General features: G+C 41.1%; 1 protein-coding gene across 2 annotated transcripts in view; it reads right to left on the bottom strand.

The window, feature by feature from the left end:
* LOC309553742 (protein unc-13 homolog C-like) overlaps positions 1-18,321 on the bottom strand; it is a 621,348-nt gene that overhangs the window by 126,030 nt on the left and 476,997 nt on the right. For both annotated transcript variants that reach the window (XM_082255119.1, XM_082255120.1), the window contains one exon: positions 9,501-9,581. In XM_082255119.1, the coding sequence (XP_082111245.1) occupies positions 9,501-9,581 (81 nt within the window). The remainder of the gene's footprint in view (positions 1-9,500; positions 9,582-18,321) is intronic.

Here is an 18,321-nt window from a genome sequence, read left to right as displayed (position 1 = left end):
CACCGACAGGATGTCGAGTGAGGGCAAGCTTGCCCTCACTTGACTCTATGGTCTTGGAGGACCGGAGCTACGGAAAATGTTGTTGCCTAGCAACCGGTTTAAAGGTCCTTTTTTTTTTTTTCATTTTATATAATAATTTTTTTTTTTTCTATCTTTTAGTGTACTTGTGAGATCTGAGGACTTTTTGACCCCAGATCTCACAAAAAAGAGGTCCTGTCGTGCCTTTTTCTATTACAAGTAATGTTTACATTTCTTGTAATAGAAATAAAAATGATCCTTTTTTTTTTTTTGTTAAACGGTGTAAAAATAAAAAATAATAAATAAAATAAATAGTAAAAAAAAAAAAAAATTAAAGCACCCTGTCCCCGTTAGCTCGCGCGCAGAAGCGACGCATACGGAAACCCCGCCCACATATGTAAACGGTGTTCAAACCACACATGTGAGGTATCGCCGCGATCGTTAGAGCAAGGGGAATAATTAGACCTCCTCTGTAACTCAAAGATGGCAACCTGTAGAAATTTTTAAATTGTCGCCTATGGGGATTTTTAAGTACCAAAGTTTGTCGCCATTCCGTGAGCGTGCGCAATTTTGAAACATGACATGTTGGGTATCTATTTACTCGGCGTAACATTATCTTTCACATTATGGAAAAAAATTGGGCTAACTTTACTGGTTTCTTATTTTTTAATTAAAAAAAAGTGAATTTTTTCCAAAAAAATTGCGTTTGGAAGACCGCTGCGCAAATACGGTGTGATAAAAAAATATTGCAATAATCTCCATTTTAATCTCTAGGGTCTCTGCTAAAAAAAATATATAATGTTTGGGGTTTCTAAGCAGTTTTCTAGCAAAACAACTGATTTTAGCTTGTAAACACCAAATGTCAAAAATAGGCCTAGGCAAGTGGCTAGGATGCATGATGATGCTCCTTGGATGTTGGGCCCCTCTATATGGCTAGGCTGTGAAAAAGTCTCACACATGTGGTATTTCCATACTCAGGAGGAGTGGCAGAATGAATTTTGGGGTGTCATTTTTGCTGTGTACATGCTATGTGTTAGGAATATCCTATAAATTGACAACTTTGTGTAAAAAAAAAAGTTTTCATTTTTTTCCCACATTTTCCAAAAACCTGTGGAAAAAAATGACATGTTCAAAGGACCCATAATGCCTCATAGAATATACGTTGGAGTGTTTGCTTTCCAAAATGGGGTCATTTTGTGGACTTTTCCATTGTATTGGTGCTCTAGGGCCTTGAAAAGTGTGATAGGTAGTAAGAAAGTTTTATGTGTATTTATGCTCCTAGAACGCCTGAAGGTGCTTCTTGGACGTGGAGTATCTTTTTGTGGCCAGGCTGTGTAAAAGTCTCACACATGTGGTATCGCCATTAGGGATGATCGAACTTTTGAAAAGTTTGGTTCGACCAGAACACCCGAACTTCACGAAAGTTCGGCCCGGATTTCAGAACCCCATTGAAATCAATGGGACCCGAACTTCTGTAATCAAAAAACACCATTTTTAAGCCCTAAAACCCAATAAATGCCCCTAAAAAGTGCCTAGGGTTCTGGGTCATGCCCCATTAACTATTAATCACACAAAAAAAAGTTCTTAAAAATTGTCATTTTTGATAAAAAAGCCAATTATTGAAAAATTAAAAAAAAAAAAAAAAAAGAGATTTTTTTGATTTTTACTTTGGATTTAGTATCTGGGGGGTCTAAAAGGTGTGCATGTGAAGTTTCAGCTCTGTAGCATGTCCAGAACCATGAAAAAAAAAAAGATAATTTTTCAGTAGAACAGGGATGTGGTTCGGGAGCCTCCTTTAACTTTAACACCTATATGATCTTTTTTTCTGGTTCTGGACATGCTACAGAGCTGAAACTTCACAGGTACACCTTTTAGACCCCCCAGACACAAAATCACACAAAAAAAGTTCTTAAAAATTGTCATTTTTGATAAAAAAGCCAATTATTGAAAAATTAAAAAAAAAAAAAAAAAAAAAAAGAGATTTTTTGATTTTTACTTTGGATTTAGTATCTGGGGGGTCTAAAAGGTGTGCATGTGAAGTTTCAGGTCTGTAGCATGTCCAGAACCAGAAAAAAAAAGATCGTTTGTATTAGAAAACTTTAAGCACAGGAATATGGCTTCTCTGCTGTAACACCTTGCCGGTTTAATAGAAGGCATTTTTTTGGGTTCTTTGCAGTCAGGAAAAACATCTGAACTTGTGTATAGTAGTACTGTGCACAAGTTCTGATGTTTTGCCTGCCTCCAAAATTCCCCAAAAAATGCCAGCAAAAACACACCTGGGCATTTTTTTTTTTGACGCTAGCGTTTTTTTTTGGCATTTTTTGGGGTTCTTTTGAGGCAGGCAAAACATCTGAACATGTGTATAGGGGGGATATATAGACATATATGTCTGAATATATACCCCTAGACATATATAGGTGTGATAGTAGCAGAAATAAATGCTTGCGCTAATGAAATCATTTACAGTAATATATTTCTGCTACTATCACACCTATATATGTCTAGGGGTATATATTCAGACATATATGCCTATATATACACCCTATACACATGTTCAGATGTTTTGCCTGCCTCAAAAGAACCCCAAAAAATGCCAAAAAAAACGCTAGCGTCAAAAAAAAAAATGCCCAGGTGTGTTTTTGCTGGCATTTTTTGGGGATTTTGGAGGCAGGCAAAACATCAGAACTTGTGCACAGTACCACTATACACAAGTTCAGATGTTTTTCCTGACTGCAAAGAACCCAAAAAAATGCCTGCTATTAAACCGGCAAGGTGTTACAGCAGAGAAGCCATATTCCTGTGCTTAAAGTTTTCTAATACAAACGATCTTTTTTTTATGGTTCTGGACATGCTACAGAGCTGAAACTTCACATGTACACTTTTTAGACCCCCCAGATACTAATCCAAAGTAAAAATCAAAAAATCTCTTTTTTTTTTTTTTTTTTAAATTTTTCAATAATTGGCTTTTTTATCAAAAATGACAATTTTTAAGAACTTTTTTTGTGTGATTTTGTGTCTGGGGGGTCTAAAAGGTGTACCTGTGAAGTTTCAGCTCTGTAGCATGTCCAGAACCATAAAAAAAAAGATCGTTTGTATTAGAAAACTTTAAGCACAGGAATATGGCTTCTCTGCTGTAACACCTTGCCGGTTTAATAGCAGGCATTTTTTTGGGTTCTTTGCAGTCAGGAAAAACATCTGAACTTGTGTATAGTGGTACTGTGCACAAGTTCTGATGTTTTGCCTGCCTCCAAAACCCCCCAAAAAATGCCAGCAAAAACACACCTGGGCATTTTTTTTTTGACGCTAGCGTTTTTTTTGGCATTTTTTGGGGTTCTTTTGAGGCAGGCAAAACATCTGAACTTGTGTATAGTGGTACTGTGCACAAGTTCTGATGTTTTGCCTGCCTCCAAAACCCCCCAAAAAATGCCAGCAAAAACACACCTGGGCATTTTTTTTTTTGACACTAGCGTTTTTTTGGCATTTTTTGGGGTTCTTTTGAGGCAGGCAAAACATCTGAACATGTGTATAGGGGGTATATATAGGCATATATGTCTGAATATATACCCCTAGACATATATAGGTGTGATAGTAGCAGAAATATATTACTGTAAATGATTTCATTAGCGCAAGCATTTATTTCTGCTACTATCACACCTATATATGTCTAGGGGTATATATTCAGACATATATGTCTATATATACCCCCTATACACATATTCAGATGTCATGTCTGACATCAAACATGTCCTCAAAAAAGCACTGGCAGTGGCAGCCCCTGCAGCATTAAAAAATGCTTGCTGGTGAGAAGCCACATACCTGTCCCGAAGCAGAGAAATGATCATTTCTCTATAGCGGTCACCCTGCTATGGAAGGGTTTTGTCACCCTGCCATAGCAGTCACTGTCAGTTAACCCTACACTACACTACGGTCCCCTGACACTTAACACTTTCCCTACAGAAACTAAATTTTTGAAGCTAACTTAAGTGTAAAGGAGCACTCTAACTACACTAGATATCCCTTTCCTCACACTAAAAATAGCTAAATGACACTTTTAAAGTAAAATTAACAGAACTGCTTCCACTCTCTTCCATGTCCAGTATAACAATGCTGGGAATATGGCGGGGGCGATCTTATATACTGGGGGGCGTATTCACTAATGATTGGTCTAGGGACCCCCTAGTCACTCCAATCACATTCCTAGCATTCTCCTGCCCCCTCAATTGGCTTTTGCTAATGGTTCTGGTCCAATCACGGGCTTTTAAAGCCCATTTCCTGAAGCATTGCATTTTGGGCGGTTCTGGTTGCCGAATTCCGAACTTTTTGGGCAAAAAGTTCTAAATTCGGCCGAACCTCGAACACCCAATGTTCGGGCCGAACCGATGGTGGACCCGAACCGTTCGATCATCCCTAATCGCCATACTCGAAAGGAGTAGCAGAATGTATTTTTGGGTGTAATTTTTGCTGTGTACATGCTATGTGTTAGAAATAGCTTATAAATTGACAACTTTGTGGGAAAAAAAAGAAAAAAAAATGTTTTCTTCATTTTCCCAAGAATTGTGGGAAAAAATTACAACAAAAAACCCACCATGCCTCTTACTAAATACCTTGGACTGTCTACTTTACAAAAAGGAGTCATTTGGGCGGTATTTGTACTGTCCTGACATTTCAGGGCCTCAAGAAAGGAGAAAGGCAGTCAGTACATCTGGTGTGATCAATTTTCAGTAATTGGTTCCATAGCTTCTAGACTCAATAACTTTCACACAGACAAAATAATATACACTAATTTGGGTTAATTTTACCAGAGACATGTAGCAGTATACATTTTGGCCCAAATGTATGAAGAAAAATTAATTTTTGCAAAATTTTATAATTGAAACTAAAAAAAAGTGTTTTTTTTTTCAAAATTGTTGCTCTTTTTTTGCATATATCACGAAAAAAAAAACCCCAGTTGTGATCAAATACCACCAAAAGAAAGCTCTATTTGTGTGAAAAAAATGATAAAAATTTTGTTTGGTTACAGTGTAGCATGACTGAGCAATTGTCATTCAAAGTGTGAGAGTGCTGAAAGCTGAAAATTGGTCTGGGCAGGAAGGGTGTCAAACTGCTCTGTATGGAAGTGGTTAAAGTGTGTGTCTGGGCAATATAGAAAATACATTCAGTACATCTCTGCAATACATGCACATTTGCTCATTTTTTGTCTTTTTAAAAATGCACTGAATACACAAAAATAGCTATTCATCTTGCAGTGAACACTAGAAACCACCTTTGAAAGGAAGGACGGATCCGGACGAAGTACCACTTTGTCTCTGTGAACCAACATATAGGGAAAACGACAGGACAATGCCGCTAGTGCCGACACCCTGCGCGCAGAAGTGATAGCCACCAAGAAGGCCACCTTCTGGGATAAGGTAGGCAGGGGAATCCCCCCGAATACTATCAAAAGGAGGTTTTTAAAGAACCCACAGCACCAAATAAAGGTCCCAAGGTGGTGACAGAGATCGCACAGGAGGTACCAAGTGTCGCACCCCCTGGATGAAGTTATGCACCAGGGAACGGGCAGCCAACGGCCTTTGGAAGAATATTGCCAAAGCCGAAACCTGACCCTTGATAGTACTCAAGGCCAACTTTTGATCAACTCCCTGTTGAAGGAAAGCCAAGATCTGGGCCACCGAGCAAGAGTGAGGGGGAGCCCAAAAAGACTCACACCATGCAATATACGACTTTCACGTACGATGATAAATTTTCCTAGAAGTCGCTTACCTCACTTTAAGCAGAGTGGAAATCACTGAAGCAGACAATCCCCTGTCCTTCAGCACCTGGCTTTCAACAGCAAAGCCACCAAAGCCAGCGACCATAAAGCAGGATGAAAGATTGGCCCTTGAGACAGTAAATCCTCCCTGAGAGGAAGTCTCCAAGGAGCATCTGCAACTAGCCTGACCAGGTCAGTGTACCAAGCTCGGCGAGGCCAGTCTGGAGCCACAAGTATGACCGGAATCCCTTGATCCTGCAAAGAAGTCTTGGCAGCAACTTGAGAGGGGGAAAGGCAGACTGCAGCTGATACTGACCCCATGGTGCTACCAGTGCATCTGCCAGAGGGTCCCGAGAGCAGGCCATAAACCTCTGCTCTAACCTGTTGATGCAACGCCAACAGATCCACGTCTGGAGTGCCTCAATGAAGGCACAACTGCTGGCACACCTCCTGATGTAGGGACCATTCCCCTGCATCCACGGCCTGTCCAATGAGGTAATCCGCCTGCCAATTTTCCACACCTGGAATGTGAACAGTGGAGAGAGCTGGAACAAGGCGCTCTGCTCAACGAAGAATGCCTGTCACTTCCAAGGCCGCAAAGACACTCTTTTTGCCCCCTTGGTGTGCGCACTGGACAACCTGCAGGTGCCCGATCCAGTGGACTAGGCAAAGCCTGATCGCTCTCACCTCCAGGACATTGATTGGTAACCTGGATTCCTCTGAGGACCATAATCCCTGGGCAGAGAACCTGCTGAGGACTCCTCCTCACCCGGACAAGCTTGCATCAGTGGTGACAATTGTCCAGTATAAGGGGGGGAAGGATTTCCTGCTTGGGCATCAAGGACCGAAGCCCCCAGAGCAGAGACTCCCTGGTCACCTGGCTCAGCTGGATCTGAATGTCCAGAGAGTTTTGATTCTTGTTCCATTTGAGAAGGATTTCCTTCTGGAGGATCCCCGTGAGGGATTGAGCGAAAGGGACCACCTTGAAAGACGACACCATCAGTTCCAGAACTTGAATACAGGTTCGAAGGGATGACCATGTGCTGAACAGCAACAGCTGAACTGCAGTCTGAAGTTTCAAGAGTTTTTCCAGAGGAAGAAACGCCCTGGCTGAGGAGGAGTCCAAAGTCAGGCCCAGATAGTCCAGTCTCATGGAAGGGACCAGGGATGACTTCTGAAGGTTCAGAATCCACCCAAACTCCTCCAGAGCTCTCATGGTGATTTCCAAATTCATTGTCAGCACTGTAGAGGACTCCCCACAGAGAAGCAAATCGTCTAGGTAACCCAGGACCAATATCTCCCACTGTCGCAACAGCGCCAGGACAGGAGCCAACACCTTTGTGAAGACCCAAGGAGCAGAGGTGAAACCAAAGGGTAACGCCACAAACTGATAGTGATCCTCTCCCACAGCAAAACGGAGAACCTGTTGGTGTCCTGCACATAACGGAATGTGAAGGTAGGCATCTTTGATGTCTATGGAGGCCTGATGTAGGGAAGCCCCCATCGTGCGAACCGATACCATCTTGAATTTTTGATTTGCACAGAACCATCGAGGGCCATTAGGTCCAGCCTTGTTGAACCAGATCCTGTACTGCCCCATAGAGCGCCAGCAAGTGATCTAGGGACAGCCGTACATTGGAAGGGAAAACCTCACAGATCGAAACTCGATCTTATAACCAGACCGTATGACCCCCTGAACCCAGCTGTCTGGGATCCGGGCCAGTCGCAGGTCCGAGAACCAGCAAGATGTCCCCCCACCCCAGATACAGGTAAGGACGCACCTTCAGGCCGAGTAGACCTTGTCCACAGGTCTGGAAAAACTGGACTTTGTTTGCCAGACCAGGGTCACTTGGAGCCACCCGAGGACTTTGCCTCATTGACTGTCCCTTAGGGATGAAGAAACTGTTTGTGAGCCAAAAAGGAAGGACCCCCTCTGCGATGAGGGTCCTTACCCTTGTTAGCCTGTGGAAGAAAAGTACTCTTCCCCCTGTGAGACCCTTATATAATGTCACCCAGGACAGCGCCAAACAGGCGATCTCCTTGAAAACAGTCCCCTGCATGGCGGGGGGGGGTAGAAGAGGGGGAGCACAAAAGGACAGAGGGGACCCTGGGATTTTGAGGGTCCACCAGGGAGAAAAGGGGGGAACATTTACTCACCATACCAGGAACTCAGTCGGGCACCACCTCCTGACAGGACCCCTCTCCGCCAATGTGGGGGGCTGTCGGCCAAATAGGAACGCTGGAACTCAGGCCAAGGCCCTGTCATGTGTGACCTGGCAATACTTTTGGCCCTGTCATGTGTGACCTGGCGATACTTTTAACTCATGGGGCCAGTCCCCGTCCAGTGGGACTATGATGCAGCCAACCCAGTGCGGAGCTAAGGTATGTGTGCGCCCGCTGGCCGGGTGGGGTGACCACTGGATCTATACATCCAGCCTGTCACCCAGATTTGGCATAGTTGCTTGTAGATGTCACAGGAAAATAAATCCGGAGAAAGCTAACTAAAAGAAAATGTAACTAGAAAAAACTTTGCCAGGACCATAGATCCCAGCAGGGAACTAGGTACTTGCTCCTGACTAGACAGATAAAAACTGACATCCTATGTAGGAAGAGAGAGGGTGTACCCTCCAGCACTGCCCATGGGCGTAGCCAGAACTTTTTTTCTGTCCAGTGTCCTACTCCTGTAGGGGGCAGTATAACCCTACTGATATGTATCAGGAACTGCGACCGTCAATGAATGATAGAGAAATATATATATATATATATATATATATATATATATATATATATATATTACAGACAGACACACATATATATTAAATATGTGGATTTTCAAAACCATATTTACTGTATGTACAGTGTATATCATGTTTCCTATTACATGTATATAGATTTTGTGGTCACAAAATAATCATGCTACAAGTCTCACATTTTACTGCAAATGTCCATACACTTTATTCTTAGTGATTTCAGAGTTACCATTAAACAGACTTAAATTTGGGATTGAGGACTTGGTATTTATTTCTGATATTTCAGCAGTGGAATCTTTCATTTCTCAAAAATCCAACAAAAACCCAAAGAAAGGACCCATTGTTTGTTTTCCCACTTTATTCAAAATTGCAAAATGATTTGGCTGAAGTTCCATGTTAACTGGTAAGCCAAGTAATAATCGTTTGGCTTTATCATCATCATCATCATTATCTTTAGATGCCTTTATCCAGTTTGTTGCATATTCTAAAAATGATTGATTAACTGTAGTACAAGCTTTTAATACAGACATGCTGTTGTATTTAAATCTCTACTCTCAAAGGACTGCAGTATCACAATGTGCATTTTGACCATTTGTCCACTTAGTGATCATACATACATTTCATACTACCATATATTAGCCACAGTTGCTGACCATGCTGTCCAACATATTTCTCTTTGAGTGAATCCTATATTCTATGATAAAATTCTATTGGCAAAAAATACAAGGTCCATTTGTCTCAGGGGTTCTAAATAATCTTTCTGTGCTGAGCAAAAGAAGAGCCAATGTGCAGTTATTATATTTCCTACTCCCCAAGGCAAATTCTACCTCTGTAATGAAAATGATCACATAAGCCATTGAACGTCCATTAAGTAGCAGAGAAATGATTCAGAAGTACCAGTTAATATATTTACAGAGAGAGTCAGCAGCTGTAAAAAGACCAATTCACTTGTGCAAGATGTTCATAATGGATGTTCACGATACCTTAATAGTGGCGAGCACAACTTCCATAATGGAGCATTGGCGAGGAGTGAGGCTCCTGGCTTCCTCTCGAATAACATGTTCCTGAAAAATGAAGAATAAAATAAATGAGACCTTCCACACAGAAATATCTGAAATGTATCCAAAATGCTGATTAATATGAATTCTGCAGCATTTATATCTTGGCCCATGCAGAAATATTATTCACAGTAGATTAACTGGGATTATTAAATCAAAGAAATTCATATAATTAATGTGCATTCAACCATTTGCATTTACCCAGCTAATAACAGGTGTAACCCTGCATGCAGCTGCAAACTATACAAACTTCATTTTACCCTGAGCTAATAACTATTATTCTTATGTCTTGCCAGAAATTATTATTTTGTGTTGGTAATAGAAAAATGAGCCGTTGCTGGTAAAATAACTGTCACTGCAAATCACCTGCAATTAGGGTCAACAATATGTACAGGACTGAGTGTTACATCATCTGACCAAATGGTCGTTAAAATAGAAGACAGGCTGCTTTTGACCTAAGATGTATTAATCACAACTGAGCAAGCCAGTGTCAATTATATCTTTATAGCGACTGGGGCATTCAGATAGGTTTGAATGAGATTTTGTTAATATGGAGTAACAATAAAATAGCCATATATAGTAAATACTATAAGCAGCTACCAAGAATTTAAGCCCTTCCTTGGGTAACTTCATGTTAGCACTAATTTCTTAAAAAAGGACTAACCTCTCAATGTAATGAAAAAAAAAAACAGATTTTAAAAATCTATGGAAAGCATGTTTTTTTTTGTGTGGTGCCATAACAAGAAACATTTCAAAAAGCAATGACATCTGTAAAGTTTTATCTTGTAGGGAGGCATGATAAACAGTTGTAGACATGGTAAACATAAAACCAGGAACACTTTGCTGCTGTGCTGGGGTTTCTATGTACAAGTATACAACTGTCTTAAACAGAATCTATCATTTTGCCTATTCAGGTTTCCTTGATAGTAAAGAAAGTCCATTCCATGCTATCAACTCTTGAAGGCCAGTGGATGATGAGGGTGCACAGCAGCAGAGGCACTGCAGATCCAAGCAAAATATGGAAGAAGCTGGCACACTAAGCCTACTTGCAGTAAAAGACTTGGATTATGTAATCAAGCATCAAGAGATTCTACACCCAACAGCCACTAATATTTACTCATCCTGCATCTCCACAATGAGAACATCCAGGGAACGAGGTTTTAGCAAGGATTACATGCCAGCCTTAAAGCACGCACTTTCATAAACACGTCGGTAAAGGCATCTCCCATATGGCTATCTTCACAAATCATTATCTGGGGCCCACAGAGTACGATGTAAAATAAGGTGCCTGTCTTTATATGTATGTATGCATGTTAAACCAAGAATATTAGGGACTACTTCAGTCACAAAAATAGAAGCACACTCCATACAGCAATGAGACATAGGGAGGTCCTGTAGTTAAATGATAGAAGGGACTGCCAACTAATAAGTCCAATCCAAGAGATAACATGCCAGCTTTAGTTAAACAGAGAGGACACTTTCATGTCACCAAGAGAAAGAAGTCCGATTTCAAAGCCACCCAGTCAGTAGTGACAGTAACCAGACAGCAGAGTTTAAAATGGAGCTAGACTCTTCAATCATTTACACAAAGGAACCTGCCATTGTCTACCGCTGTTTGATCCATAGTTGCTACGGTGCTGCACATGTGATCAGCTATGATGTCAGTCTTTTGACTTTGGTTGGGTGCTAACATAAGCACATTCGTATCTGTAACAATTATTATTCAATCACCTGCAAATATGTAATATATGTGTTTTTCTTCTGGGATCCCTTACTGAAAGAAGAAGCCTAAGATGCACTACTGAAAGGCCAGGTGGATGCAGTGACCAATGAATGTTTACCATGATGAATACCTACTCTGGGCCTGTGTATTGTGGTTCATGGTGCATAGACTGCATACACCAGCAAGAAGGGGCATTATTGCCACTATAAGCAGGGTTGTTCAGGATATTTGGAGTTAGTACACTCTTTCATTTTATGTGAACTTACCTTTTAACTTAAAGTCCCTGGACATTGTGCAAAGTTTTAATGGCTATTTTAATATCTCTACAGTGTTTCTGAAAGTGGTCCTTGAACATACCAATTGTTTTGCCAGCGTAGGTGAGCGAAAAATGTCATTTTAAAAAGTACACAAAATACTCAGTAGCACATGACATATAGCTTTGAATCCTATAAGTACAGCCCTTATAAGGATGAGAAAATGTCTCACCAACAATGACCGATTTGCACACATTGCAGTTGTGACAGTGGTAGCACCCTGTCCTATCAGAAAACCTAAATGTTAGCGGCTCGTACTTATGCACAGGATCAATTTGCGCTAGGGCTGTACGGAGTATTTTATTGGATTTAACAGCAAACACTTGTTTTTTTACCCGATTGCAGAGATCAATTTGCTACAATATTTTTTCTGCCCCCCCCCCCCTCCTTTTTTTTAATGAGATTAGAAGCTTGACTAAATGTCTTTACAAAAAGGACATGATCTTGGTGGTCCTCATCATTTAATTGAGAGGGCCCCACTCTCTCTGCTGCTCTGGTCAATGCTTGATTGAGTACATGGTTATGGAAGCCCCTGATCTTGAATTTCAAAATCATATTTTCAATTTTCTGCTTGAAATTACATTGATCAGAGCAGATCCTCAAAACCCTGACATTTGGTATGATGTATATTTAAACTCTGTGTTTGCTGTTTCGTTACTATCAGTGCTGTCTGAGGAAGAGTCTCCTAGTAGCCTTGGAATGCCACTTCTTTCTGTTGGTGACAATAACTACTTACAGACCGCCCCATGCACATAAATGGCGACAGGGCATCTGCTCTGCGCCCGATCCTGTACATGTATATTGCACTTGTTAGACATACATTTAACCCTTTAATTTCCCCTAGATGTTAATCCCTTCCCAGCCAATGTCATTAGTACAGTGACAATGTAAAGTATTAGCACCGATTACTGTATTCGTGCCACTGGTGATGTCAGTGTCAGTTATTCAGTTTCCCACAGATTGCCTGTCGCACTTTCGCATTCCCTCTATAAGTTGCTCATCACTGCCATTAAAAATTCCATTAAAAATTCCTTGCACAGAGTAAGGTCCATAAAAACATGGATGAGAGAGTTTAGGGTGGAGGAACTTGACTGGCCTGCACAGAGTCCTGACCTCAACCCAACAGAACACCTTTGGGATAATGGAATGGGATTAGAGCAGAGACTGTGAGAAAGGCCTTCTGGTCCAACATCAATGCCCGACTATACAAATGCGCTTCTGGAAGAATGGTCAAAAATTCCCATAGACACACTCCTAAAACCTTGTGGACAGCCTTCCTAGAAGAGTTGAAGCTGTTATAGCTGCAAAGGGTGGGCCAACTCAATATTGAACCCTACGGACTAAGACTGGGATGCCATTAAAGTTCATGTGCATGTAAAGGCAGGCGTGCCAATACTTTTGGTAATATAGTGTGTAACGGATCAACCAGCACCCTGATCGGGTACCTCCGTTGACGGATGCTCCTAGTGCTTCCCGAGGGCTCCAACCACTCCACCAGAAACCATAACCGTCTCAGATCCCCCAAATCGCGGCAGCTTGGTTAGGGTCTAGCTGTCTCCTACCCACCCTGGACCTACGACAAAGCTTCAGGTTCCCATGGGTGAACCGCTCTTTCCCCAGAGAGGGCAGAAGGAACAAGCTCTACACAAGCTCTTACAAGAGCTTAGTGATTATCCAAGGGAGTATGGAAGACCATAGCAATCCCTTGTAGCATATTCCCCCAAAAAGAGACAGGACTCTAGATTGAGGGTGAACTAGCTCTCTTTATTGAACAAGAACCAGCCTTTTATACAGTTTTCCCCCACAGGGTTACCGCCCAGGTGGACCTTGTGGAGAACTGGACGTGACATTCACAATCCAATAGAAACAGGGTTTTACACTCAGTCATTCCCATACAGGGAACACAATCCCTCCCCCCTAACCTAAACTAATTATCTAGCCACCTGGACAGAACAATGTGAGGTCATTAAGATTCGACAATGTGACGACACAATCCACGTTCCCTACCAATACACAAACAATAGGACAAGGCTGCCAGTGACAGCCTGTGTGTCTCTCTCACATTGAAGCTGGAATACACATTATCCCAATCCACAAACAATAGGGAAAACCTGCCTGACATTGAGGGATATGTAATACACACTATATTTAGGAATTACAGATTTCATGGCAATGGGAATAAATCTTCATATTTCTATATGGAGATATTGCTGACAAATATGACTGTCCCATCTGAAGCAATTCAAACCATTAATTATCTTCTTTTTCACTTCCAGTGATGGTGAATACCATCACATAGTGTATATACCATCATTTGTAGATGTAAACTGATCACTATAGACTTATTGAAATCTAATTTACCACAATTTGGCCTAAATTTATGAAGAAATTAGACATTTTTTGTTTTATTTAATATGTTTTATAGCAGAAAGCAAAAAATATTGATTTTTTTCAAAATAGTTTCGTCTTTTTTCATTCATATAATAAAAAATAAAAAACTCAGCAGTGATCAAATACCACCAAAAATGAAACTCAACAAAAATGTCATTTTTTGTTGCATGACCACGCAATTGCAAGTTAAAGTAGCGCAGTTCCAAATGGCAAGAAATGCTCATGAAGTAGGTAAAAGTGATTAAAGGAGCCATTTATCTAAACATGGTGTGCTGGTGATACTCCAAGTACAAATCACAAGAGAAAGTCTTCAAGTAAGGACTTCATCACTTTTGCAAATTTGCCTATCCACTTTTAATATAAAACATAATACTGTAAAAGTAAAATATATAAAATAGAAACTAAAAACAACTGTGCATATTTCACACACATATATATATTCCTTCTGCTGTCACCTTGGTTATTTAGCTGATTAATTATATACTATAAAAGATTATTTTACAAAAAAAAAAAACAGGACTTTTTGGGGTATGCAAGATAACATTTCACTGTGGAGTACTTTGCTAACAAAGCCACGGAAATTAAGCAAACCCTCCTACATATGTTATACCTGTTTAATTGCAGCCCCCTCTTCTCTACAGCCATTCAATCTGCAGAATGTATACAGCTTTTCCCAGCTTTCAGAAAGCATGCGCGGGGGGGGGGGGGGTTGTGCTGAAGTTACGCTGTGCAAATTTCAGTGAGAGCTGATTGGAGGGAAGGTACACATCCTATTCACAGAGCACACAGGAATAGAGCTGAGGCTGTCAGTCACAGGCTGTGTGCTGAAGCCCCCTCTCCTGACACCTTTTCTCTTTCGATGTCAAGAAAACCTGTCAGAAATTACTCACTTAGTGCCCTGGATAGAGACAAGTACACACTATAGAGGGATATGCTTTATTTATTGTTTAATGTCCAAGGTTCACAACTACTTTAGATTTTAAATTGGTCAATTTAAAAAATATTTTAAAGAATTTACAAAAATGTACTGCTAGTGAATGTTTTTGCAGATTATCAGAAGTAAAATATGTAAAGTTTTGATGGCGTACACATTGACTGCTAGTAATGTCAATGATGCATGCTTTAGACTGCCTGTTTAGGCTTCTATTTTGGCTTGTACATACAAGCTCAATTATCTTCCTCCACTGAGGTTTATTGTACCTGTATTGACAAGAAGCTCTGCATCACAGGGCAGTGGTGTGTCCCCATGAGAGCTGCAGCAAAGAACGTATCCCAGTATTCAAAGGGACCTGCAGGGATTCATGTCAGATGTCTACATTTGGTGTACAGTAGAAGATAGTATGCACCAGACTGTATTCAACTGCACAAATTGTAATATCACTTCAGTCTCAAAAATGAATTTTCTATAAGTTAAGAATTGCTTAAAAAGTGAATATTTATAACTATTAATGCTCAAATAATTGAAAAATGTTACAAACAGTAATAAAGGCTTTTATGACACCACAAACTACAGTTAAAACAACAAAGGTTAATTTTTAACAAAAGTTTATTTGATCCCAATATAAACATTTGTTAAACTTTTAGTAAATTTTTTTCTATGTTGTTTGTAGTTTGTGATGCCATAAAAATCTGTGTTACTATTTGTAAGATTTATACATTTTTGAGCATTTTTTTTTTGCATGTGGCACTCACCACCTTATGTAACCCTTTACAGCTATATCTAACAATCCAAACCAAAATATATCCACGCTAGGTTCCCAAAAAATAAACAATGAAATACGTAGGACATGGCCTGTACATCACACACATAGTTCCAGTAGGAGACGGTGTTCGCTGTAAAGTTATTAGCCTGCTATTATCGTTTGGAGCGCGAATTGCAAACCACAAGGATTTAAGATGTATTTAAGATATACTGTTGTGAACTGCTGGTTTTAAATAAGGATATGGGCCGAACACCCCCCTGTTCAATTCGCACCAGAACATCTCAAACAGGGAAAAAGTTCTAGCGAACATGTGAACTCTAATAAAGTATATGTAATGCAAACATGAAAAATCAAAAGTCCTAATTTTAAAAGCTTATATCCAAGTCATCCCTATAAAAAGTGTATGGGGACCCGGGTACTGCCCTGGTGGACAATGAAAAATTTTTTTTTTTTTTTAAAAAACAATCGTTTTTAAAAGATCAATGATTTTAATGATGCTTAAAGTGAAACAATAAAAATGAAAAACATTCCTTTAAATATCGTGCCTGGGGGGTCATCTTAATGTGCCTGTAAAGTGGCGCATCTGTATGATGTATGGAGCTTGATGCAGCAATACTGACATCTCTAAAGGAAAAAATGTCATTCAAACTTGCTCATGGCTGTAATGTATTGTCAGGTCCTGGCAATACAGATAAAAAAAAAGGGGTCCCCCCCCAATCCATATCAGGTCCTTCAGGCAAAAATAAAATCGGCATCCCCCCCCAAAATCGTGGCATCAGAAGGGGGCGATGCCACACCCCTTGCCTATAAAAGAACTGTCAAAGCTGAAGATCTGCCATACAGAGCGTAGCTAGGGAATTGTCGAAAATGGTGTTCTGTGGTTTTTAGTTTTTTACACTTCTTTGGTGAAGGAGTGAATGGGTACGGGTACTATGTATCCAATACACATTCACATGGGGGGGGGGGCAGGATCTGGAGACCCCCTTGTTAAAGTGGGATTCCAGATTCAGATAAGCCCCCCATCTGCAGACCCCCACAACCACAGCCCAGGGTTGTCAGGAAAAGGCCCTTGTCCCCATCAACATGGGGGCAAGGTGCTTTGGGGGGCACCCTTCCCATGTTGAGGGTAAGCGGCCTGGTATGGTTTCGAAGGGGGGTGCTCGTTCATTTTTTTTTTTTACCCCACACCATTTTTTAAAAAAAATGGTGTAGAGTTCTCCTTAAAATCTGCACCAGACCCAAAGGGCCTGGTAAAGATTTTGGGGGGGACCCCACCCCGTATTTTTATTTTCTTTATTCTGTCATAGGGTTCCCCTTAACCACTTAAATACAGGACACTTTCATCCCCTTCCTGCCTAGACCAATTTTCAGGTTTCAGTGCTCGTTGGTATCTATGGGAAATATTAGTCAACTTGACATGACACAGCTCCCTGTCTTTAAAGAGGTTGTAAACCCATAAAAATTTTTTATTTTTTTTTCAACCTGAAAGAGAAACACATAATGAGCTAGTATGCATCGCATACTAGCTCATTATGAAATACTTACCTTAGAACGAGCCCCCGCCGTGCCGCCCGCTTAGCTGTATGACGGGCAACATGTTCAGTCGCCTATCTTGCGGGATCGCGGCCTCAGGCCATCTGATTGGCCAGAGCCGCGGTGACGTCACTCCGGTGCACGCACGCGGGAGCCAACGGTCACGGCACGGGGCTCTGAAGGAACAGCACCAGCGGCCGTTCCTTCAGAGCGCATGCACCAGTGATGTAGGAAATTTTGGTCAGCTTGTCATGGCACTGCTCCCTGTCTTTAACATTGGTGTCTATAGGAAACATTGGGCAGCTTGACATGGCACTTCTCCCAGAGTAATATTGGAGTTTATGGGAAATTATGGTCAGCTTGCCATAGCACTGCTCCCTGTCTTTAAAGGAGTTGTAATGCATTATATGCATTAAGATAAAAAAATAAAAAACCTGTTGTAGCAGCCTCCCAAGCACCCACAATACTTACCTGAGCCCAATCTCGATCCAGCGATGTCCACGAGTGCCTCAGCTTCCTCTTTATTGGCTGAGACACAGCCGTGTTGCCATTGGCTCCCACGGCTGTGATTTAAAGTTAGTTAGCCAATAAGGAGAGAGAGGGGCTGGGGCCGAACAGCAGCTCTGTGTCTGAATGGATACGCAGAGCTGCAGCTCGTCTTGGGTGCCCTCATAGCAAGCTGCTTGCTGTGGGGGCACTCGATAGGAGGGAGGGGCCAGGAGAAGCAACAAGGGACCCAAGAAGAGGAGGATCTGGGCTGCTCTGTGCAAAACCAACTTCACAGAGGAGGTAAGTATAACATGTTTGTTATTTATTTATTTTTTTAAAATGAGACTTTACATTCACTTTAACAATGGCGTCTATGGGAAATCTTGGTCAGCTTGACATGGCACTGCTCCCGAATTATAGGTGACAGGGACACCAAGCTTGGGGAGCACCGAGAGGGGACCCAGGACTACAACATATCCATACATTTTATAAGAGGGTTATTCCTGTACACTACACTGACTGCACTAAACCGACTGAACTCACTATCCACTATCTACCTGCCTCATCTCTATTGTCACAAACTATACACAGCT

This window comes from Pelophylax lessonae (genome assembly GCF_965119305.1).
Source record: "Pelophylax lessonae genome assembly, chromosome: 4".
Classification (NCBI taxonomy): Eukaryota; Metazoa; Chordata; class Amphibia; order Anura; family Ranidae; genus Pelophylax; species Pelophylax lessonae.
The sequence above is the reverse complement of the archived record's forward strand: the minus strand, read 5'-3'. Positions and strand labels throughout refer to the sequence as shown.